General features: G+C 48.4%; 2 protein-coding genes across 6 annotated transcripts in view; one reads left to right on the plus strand and one right to left on the minus strand.

Annotated features, from left to right (window-relative positions):
• Positions 1-3,912, plus strand: part of CNOT1 (CCR4-NOT transcription complex subunit 1) — a 66,066-nt gene extending 62,154 nt beyond the window's left edge. For all 5 annotated transcript variants that reach the window (XM_016206585.2, XM_087826616.1, XM_016206587.2 and 2 more), the window contains exons 46-49: positions 289-469; positions 1,670-1,802; positions 2,621-2,755; positions 2,936-3,912. In XM_016206585.2, coding sequence (XP_016062071.1) covers positions 289-469; positions 1,670-1,802; positions 2,621-2,755; positions 2,936-3,014 — 528 coding nt within the window. In that variant the 3' untranslated portion in view covers positions 3,015-3,912. The remainder of the gene's footprint in view (positions 1-288; positions 470-1,669; positions 1,803-2,620; positions 2,756-2,935) is intronic.
• Positions 2,616-7,286, minus strand: SETD6 (SET domain containing 6, protein lysine methyltransferase). The gene is made up of 8 exons (XM_016206592.2): positions 7,160-7,286; positions 6,944-7,088; positions 6,726-6,867; positions 6,420-6,614; positions 6,178-6,295; positions 5,514-5,694; positions 5,236-5,378; positions 2,616-5,116 (listed from the first exon to the last, which is right to left on the minus strand). The coding sequence occupies exons 2-8, from the start codon at positions 7,047-7,049 to the stop codon at positions 4,811-4,813; spliced, it is 1,191 nt and encodes a 396-aa protein (XP_016062078.1). The 5' UTR covers positions 7,050-7,088; positions 7,160-7,286; the 3' UTR covers positions 2,616-4,810.
• Between the last annotated feature and the right edge of the window lie 1,036 nt (positions 7,287-8,322).

Raw genomic sequence — 8,322 nt, forward strand, 5'->3', positions numbered from 1 at the left:
CTATAATTGAGATAGTGCATATTGACTTTATAAACTTTACTTTTATGTTGGTACCTGTTAAAGCTTTGGTTTCCCAAGGGAAATGTTGGTTGTTGTCGACACAGCCACCACCTGTGGGCAGCTGTTAAATGACCTCAACAAACTCAAGGAAATTTATCTAAAATTTAAATTACAAAGAATGTTGAAAGCAGTTCAGCTTTTCTATGAAGGCATAAAAAGGGTTTAGATACTAATGCCCAGATCAGCCCTCTGAGAAATAATTCAGGAGCTTTGTTTTGTTCATTTTAGGTGTCCAATGAGCCTGGCAATCGCTACAACCTTCAGCTCATCAATGCACTGGTGCTCTATGTCGGGACTCAGGCCATTGCGCACATTCACAACAAGGGCAGCACACCCTCAATGAGCACCATCACCCACTCGGCTCACATGGACATATTCCAGAACCTGGCTGTAGACTTGGACACTGAAGGTGAGCAAAGCCAGCCAGTTCTCAGAGTCCAGTTCTCTGTACCTTAAGCCATAGCCCAGTCATAAATACATTGGAGAAAGAATGTTCTGTCAATGTTTATGGGCCTGCCTGGTTCTTTTATTTTTAATTGGACAGTATTCGCTCAGTGCAGAAAAGTATAAAGGAAAGAATCATTCAGAATCCTTACCACATGTGACTGCAGTATTTTTTAGTGTGAAAAAGAAACATTCCTTTTATTAGCCTCTCAAAAATAGGCTTACGTTACATTGTTTTTGTTAGCCTGCCTTTTCCCCAGAACTTACTGGTGCCTATTTGGCAGGCAGCATGTTAATATTAGGTGTATAAACTGTAATGAATGGGACTTGACTTGCTCTGCAAAAAGCTCACAGTATAATTCCTACTGTATGTTTCATCTTGCCTGGTTGAACTGCATTTTCTTTTGTTTTTCTATATTCTTATGTAATATAGACCCTAGTAAGTGCTGGCCAGGTGCCTGCCTACTTTTAACTGCTATGAATTTTTGAGACGCCAATCTTCAGTATGTACATACTGCTGGCCTATTTGTAGAAGGGATTTGAGTCAGCTTAAAATCAAAATTTAACAGAATTGAGTGTCATTATGTTGAAGGCCTAGCAAAAAATAGAGGGTAGCCTTTAGGGACACGTTAAAGCTCACTGTGATAGCCCTACAAACACGAGTAATATCAAGCAGAGCGAGACAACCAAACCCAGTTAATATTTATTCCAATATAGTTTAAACTAGTGGTTCTCAAAGTGGTCTGAGAACCCTCAGTGGGAGTTCAGAACTATTTTCATAATATCTTGGCTTTTTGTGTTTGTTGTTTTTTAGCTCTCATTTTGTAATGAGCAGACAGTTGTTTTCCAGAAGCTACATGAAATGTAATACTGGAACAGATTGGACATGGACAGAAATGAGAATCCAGCTGTCTTGTATTAAGCGACATTAAAGAGATTAGTGAAATGTGAAAACAGCGACACACTTCACTTAAGTTTTTTTGGAAAATACTTTTTTAATGTGGAAATACTGAAAACCCACAGAAATGAAAAACTCTTGGGGACCTCAGAATAATTTGAAAGCTTGTAACAGCAGAAATCCAAATCCTAGCCAGTCAGAATGATTTGTTGTCTTATCTTGGTCTTACAGAGCAAGTCCTCACTAAGCTGTTTTCTTGATTTCTAGGTCGGTATCTCTTCTTAAATGCCATTGCAAATCAGCTGCGGTACCCAAATAGCCACACTCACTACTTCAGCTGCACCATGCTGTACCTTTTTGCCGAGGCCAACACTGAAGCTATCCAAGAACAGATCACAAGGTAAGGGAGAAACCTGTTTTTCAGATGCTTCTAAGTTGTGCCTCTTCCCCTTTATTATGAATTCTCTGTGTTTGTCTCCTGTGCATTGAACACGATGTTCATTGAGCCTGGTTCGTAGGATCATACTGGGGTGTTCCTGACAATAGTTAGGAATCTCTTTTGCTTAGACTATGTATAGTTCTGGAGATTGTGAGATGGGCAGATTATAGTGAGAGAGGTATATACGTATACTTTAAAAACTGGGCCAGACTTTTTAAACTTGCCTCTTTACCTAATGGTAGTTTGTGGGTATTAGATAACAGTATTCCTTAGATTTTTGTACCAAAAATTAACTAGTGATAATGTTCTATCGTGTGATTTATAAAGCTGAAGTAAGCTCCCTTGTACTTAAAACTGTGTTCTTGTGCTTTATTATTTTTTTGGTAAGTTTAGAAACACAGGTAAAAGATACTAATATTTAAGCCAATACTAATTGCATTCAGGATTAGAATGTTTATTTCTTTTGATTGAATACATCCTTTAAGTGATTACTTTTTTGCACCATGTAATCTGATACTGTCCTTACTTCACCTTAACTTACTCTTTTAGGCTCAGTAATGGGAATGGGTGAGATTCAAACCCAGGTTTTCTAATTCCAGAATCCACCTGCACTAACCACGCTGTATAGAGATTAACCTACTTGTCTTTAGTAAAGCTTGCAACTTTTGCATGTAGTTTAATAGTCAGGGAGAAGAGTTGGGGGAAAGGGAAAGTAATGGAGCAGTGGTCCTGAATTGTGTTTCTCAGTGTGTTAACTAACTTACTCTCCCCTTCTCTAGGGTTCTCTTGGAACGGTTGATTGTAAATAGGCCACATCCATGGGGTCTACTTATTACCTTCATTGAGCTGATTAAAAATCCAGCGTTTAAGTTCTGGAACCATGAGTTTGTACACTGTGCCCCAGAAATTGAAAAGTAAGTTAAAAGTAAAATTTTAATTGTCTAAGAATGAGATAGGAAAATGAGACTCATTTGATGGCTTCAGCCTGGGTGGGTGGTGAAGAAGGCAGTAGTTAGTTGCCAGAGCTAATGAGACACAAAGTAATGTCAGGCCTGAAGTTTTCTCACAAACTTGTAACTCTCTCCCTTCTTCAGGTTATTCCAGTCCGTGGCACAGTGCTGCATGGGACAGAAGCAGGCTCAGCAAGTAATGGAAGGGACAGGTGCCAGTTAGACAGAACTGCATTTCTGTTGTAAATGTTTCAGCCTGGATGTCCCACAGCACCAAGTTTATAAACTGGCTGAGGAACCCTTTCAGCTCTTCCTGACTTTCCCAGCCCTTTGGTTCTCGGGTATCTGCCCCAATTACTGTTTGGGTCAGCTTCCTGTCTATGTGGGCACGTTCCAAAGTTTAAATGCATTTTTTTTGACTCTTGGCCAAAATTTAGAAAATGCTGTGAATATCATTTTGAACTTGTGTAAATATATGACAGAGAAAACTTTTGTCTGGAACTTCTTGGGTTTGTGCAAAATGTATCCAAGGCATATATACAAACCGGTACCTGCCCAGGGACATAGCTCCCACGTCTTCCTGACATTCCTGGTGTCCCAAAGCAGTAGCAAAAAAACCAGTTTAAGTATTATGGAACTTAATTTTTAATGTGGACAGGGGACCTTGAAAATCACAAAGTTGTTAAAAAATGATGTGACAGAATTTAGTATGCCAGGGAACAGCTCCCAAATGATGCCACAGGGTTTTGCTCTGCCCCTTTCCTAAATTGAAAGCTGACTGCTGGAGAGCGTCATTTTCTTATTTCTACTGAAGAAGATGCTCTTTTTGTAAAGGGAAACAAGACCAGGCCTAAAGCTCTCCCATCTCTCCTGATAGTTGTAAACTGAGGAAAGGGAACCAATAGTATGAATTTCCCTCGCCCTTTATCCCAGGCTAAGTTGAACAACAAAAAAGTCAAAAGGACCAATATAGCCCCTTTTGTAAGGATTTTAAGTGTTCTGTAAATGTATTGGTCCAGTGTTGTACTTTGTAGCCTTCCTAGTTCCTGGGCTTTAGCTCCCCTACTTCCTGTATGTGTATGCATACTGTAGTCAATGCAAACATTAAAGTCATGACCTAAGTGCGAGTCCACTGTGCCTTTTCTCAGGAGCAGCAGCCAGTGCTGACAGGAGGAAGTGGACAGCCCACCCTTCCAAAGCCCGGGGCCTTTGGCAACCACTAGCTTCTTGCTGAAAGGTAGATTTTGCCCCCTAATTTAGAACATGTTTGGCATGTTCAAACAAGCAAGAAAGTGGGGTTTTTTTAGTGTTTCTTCCTGTTCATTTTCAACAGTAGAAAGTTGTTAAAGCAGGTTTCTGTGTTTAAACAATTAATGCCCTTTATTAAAAGAAAGGAATAAGTATATGTATAAAACTTATCCCCCTTACACCTTACACTTTTAATGGCCGTCAAGTTTTATGGCCAGAGAGAACAAAAAGGACCAAGATTAAATAACAGAAAATCTTACATGGAGTGGGCTTAAATGTCATTGGTCTTATGGTTTCTTCCCTGAGGGTGAGCTGTGCCATCGAGAGCAAACTTCAGACTGCTGAGGAATTTGTAACAAATGGCTGAGTGCCAGTGACATAGCTTATTAAATCCTCTAACAGGAAACAGTCTGCGTTGTTAAACACAAGACTGCAAGACTTTACTATCAGTCACATTTCTGCTAACCTTGAGAATAAAACAGCTATAATGTGTGTTGGTTTAAAAAAAATTTAAATGGCAATAACTGGAAAAAAAAAAAAGTGTGCTGGTCTTGGTCACAGCAGTGATTCCCAAGTCTGCTGTTCCTAATCCCTAAACATGTCCCCTTACCTCAGAGTTCATCCTAGCACGCCTTTGCTCTTTTTCCTTTTGGTGTTTAATAAGAAAAAAGTAAAAAATCCAAATTTTCCTCCTCTTCAAGCATCAGTGACTATCAGCTTAGAATAAAGTCCTTCTCGTGGATGGATGTTCCTTCAGGGAACCCGCTTAGCTTAAGCTGTCAGTTCCAACAGCTGGTGTAAGATCATCTTCTGACCATATCGAACCTGTAAAGCCTGTTGCTCCCTCCAGCTGAGTTTGGTGTAGATCTCCTTATTACTGAGTAAATCTTGCTCAGTTTTTAAATCTGTGGCATAGTTTTGCAGGGTCAACAGAACACTGTCCCGAAGCAGCTTTCTCCATGATCCTCTGAGCCTGGGGATGTTTGTGATGGTCAGGCTGTCCTCTTCCCTTGTATCATCTCCCGGTCCATCCTGGTCTCTGCACTCTCTGAACTCCTTGGCAGACATGCACAACACCTAGGAGCAACCATGGGGCCCTTGAATCACTCAGGGATCCTATTCCCTCCATCTCTGGCTCTTTAGCTCCAGATATGTTGGCTGCTTTCAGCATTAAATGGTTCTTTGGGGCCCTCTACCTTGAGTGTGGTGGTCAATTCCTCTTCAGTCAGCACCTCTTCCCTCCCAATCACAAAGGCTCCCTCTTCCCCTACCATCTCCAACTTGCATAAGTAATCCCAGCGTTCATACAGCAGGAGCCTTTCAGCTTCAACTTTCGTCCCTGTAGATAGAAAATAGTGTGAAGCCCCTCGGTGTGTCAAAGAGTTCACTTTTTAGTCTACTCCCTAGTCTATGCAAAGCACCTGGGGCAGGGATAGAGGCACATCGCGTGTCCAAGATTGAGTCAGATACTCACCCTGTAATGCTGCCTCACGAACTGTCACCATCTGAATGTCAGCTGTGTCATCCGTGTTGTCAGGGTATGGTTCAACAAAACCATACATATGAATCAGCTGCCAATTAGCCATTTGCCCGTAAGTGTTGAAAATCTCATGGCCTTTAGGAATGGGCTGAGTAGCCACCATCCGAAGACAATCCTGGAGTGGAAGGGAGAAGCTGGGGCCAGCCCCTTCCCAGACCAGCCCCAGGATCACTCCCCTCTTAAGAAGACCCTCCAGCAGGTGTAGTTCAGCGGTGGGAGGTGGGACTGACTTATACCCACCAATAGTAACTTCCCACATGGTAAGCAGAATTGATATAGTCAGGACTGTTATCTTACACCGACCTGCTGCCCACATTGGTTCCCTGGCACTGGGCAGAACCACCAACCTCCAGCATCAAATAAATGATGGTAGTCACGTTCATCAGAGGGTTAACGACAACTCTGAGATGTTCTGTGCACAAACTGTTTCACTGGAATATGCACATGAACACATACAGGAGGAGCTAACTTCACCTACTCCTCAGGACGAAGAAAGGAGCCCATTTAGACCAACTGCCAGGCAGGCATAAATGACAGGCGCTGGTTTGGGTCGTGCCCAATCAGCGCACATAACACGCCATGGGAGGGGCCCACTCACTGGAGAGTATTCTAGATTGGCATTGTGCTTGCATAAGTGGTTTAGTATGTCTGCAGCAGGCACCATCAAAGGGGGGTTTGGCTCCTTTTCTTCATCTTCCTCCAATGGTTCCTGAAAGCTGCCAGAGAAAACTTGGCTAAAGCCCAGTGTGGAGTGAGGCTGGGGGTGGGGTTCACGGTTCTTTTCCCCTCTCGTCTCTCAACAATTCTAAAGAAAAGGGTCCTTCGGGGCTGTTCACTGACCTATAGGCCATCACGAGAGCCACGAGCTGGTGGTAGAGTTCCAGGGAGCGGACCCCGGGGCTGAAAAGGTCGGGGTGGGCTTCCATGAAGGGCAGCACGATGGCATAGTACTCGCTGCGGATGTTGGCCAGATCCTTCTCCACGGCCTCAGGTACCCCTGTCCCCTGCAGCAGCCGCCGGCGCTGCTCCTCGGGCCTGCAGTGAAACCCCACGTTCCCTTCACACACCCTGCTGGGACTAGTGCTGGGAGGCGGCCCTGTCCCCGGGCCAGCGCGGCGGGGGCCAGGCTGCAGCGCGCGCTCTCACCAGAACATAGGGTGCTCCAAGCGGCCCAGCTCCGGCCAGAGCGCAAAGTAGGGCCTCCAGGGTGAGGCCGGGGCCTGCAGCTCGTGGAGCAGCGCCAGGAGCAGCGGCACCCAGCCCGACTGGCTCTGCAGTTGGTCTCGCTCTGCGGGAAACAAGGGTGAGAGCCTCGGCGCGGCCCGCGGGCCTGCCTCGGGACCCCACCCCGGCCGCATGCCCACCTCGCTCCAGCAGGCCGCTGATCGCGCAGGTGTGCTGCGACAGGAGCGCGGCCCGCGGCACCGCGAACAGCAGCTCCCCGGGCTGCACGCTCTCCCGGGCCACCATGCCGTAGCCGGCCACCGTGCCCTGCCGGCTCACCGCCACCTACAGGGGAGCAGCGGGTCAGAGCCGGCCCACGCCGCGCCTTCCTCCGCCTCCCGCCCCACCCCGCTCACCTTGGGACTCAGCTCCAGCCCCACGCGACTGCACCAGCTCAGGAAGCCGGCCACTGGGTCCGGGTCCAGGTCGTCGCCGCCGCCCACAGGCCCGGCCACCTAGGACAACAGCGCACTGGGGAGGCCCGGCCCGGGAGAGCTCGCCGGGGGCGGGGATACGGCGGCGCGCGGAGGAGGGGCTCCGGGTGGGGGAGGGGACCGAGAGCCGAAAGTGCCCTGCGGGAGCGAGGCGCGCAGGAGACCCCCGCGCCGGACGGACTGCGGGTGGAGCAGCGCGGGCGCGGCGGGCTGAGGCGGGCCCCGAGCCGGCCGCCCGCGACCTACCCGCCTGCGCTTTGCCTGCGTCGCCATGGTCCCAGCGTGTTCGGCCCCTTCCGTCCGTCCGTCCGTCCGTCCGTCAGTCAGGTCGCGCCGCGCTTCCGGAGCCCGGGCCACACCTCCAGGCGGAGCTGTGGGGGCGGGGCCCGCGTGTCCGCCCCGCCCCGCGGGCCACGTGAGCGCGGGTCAGAGGCGGCGCGGAAGACGACTGGGGATTCGCACTTGGTGCGCTCAGCCCGCTTGGGGACCCCCCTCCCCTAAGGGTGAGTTTAGCAAACGTGCGCTCGGGCGCAGGAAGACGTGTCTCTGCGCCACCTCGAGCCTGGGGCCGAGCTGGACACACCCCCCCTCGGGGTACACGTCCGGGCGAAGGGAAAAACGCGTTTTCCGCCTGCGAAGCCGAGGGCCTCGCTGCTGCGGCCGTGAGCGCACCCGGTGGCCCCCGCCCGCCTTCCCCCTCGGACCCCTCGTTAGCTGCGGTCACCTTCCAGGTTTACCTGCTCGGTTGGAGCAGTTTGCGCGCGCGTGCGTGTGGCGTGGGAAGGGCGCACAGAACTAGAATCGACTCCCTCTGCCGTCCTAGTATATCCCCGTTGCATTGTCTGCAGGGCACACGGTGGGTTTTATTTTGGTGTACTTGCTTTATTCGCTGACACGCAGCACGAAGTCAGTATCTATCGGGTAAACGGCCGAGTGGGTCAGAAGTGGTTCAACATGGGGAGGGAGGGGGCACGGTGTTAAATGTAAGAAAACCAGGCAGTGACTATAGAGGTCACAGGCTTATGTTGTGAAGTCAGCCACCTCCAATGCCAGCTCCCCGCTTGGCTTTATTAGGGCAAATCCCT

This window comes from Miniopterus natalensis, chromosome 18, assembly GCF_054644295.1.
Source record: "Miniopterus natalensis isolate mMinNat1 chromosome 18, mMinNat1.hap1, whole genome shotgun sequence".
Classification (NCBI taxonomy): Eukaryota; Metazoa; Chordata; class Mammalia; order Chiroptera; family Miniopteridae; genus Miniopterus; species Miniopterus natalensis.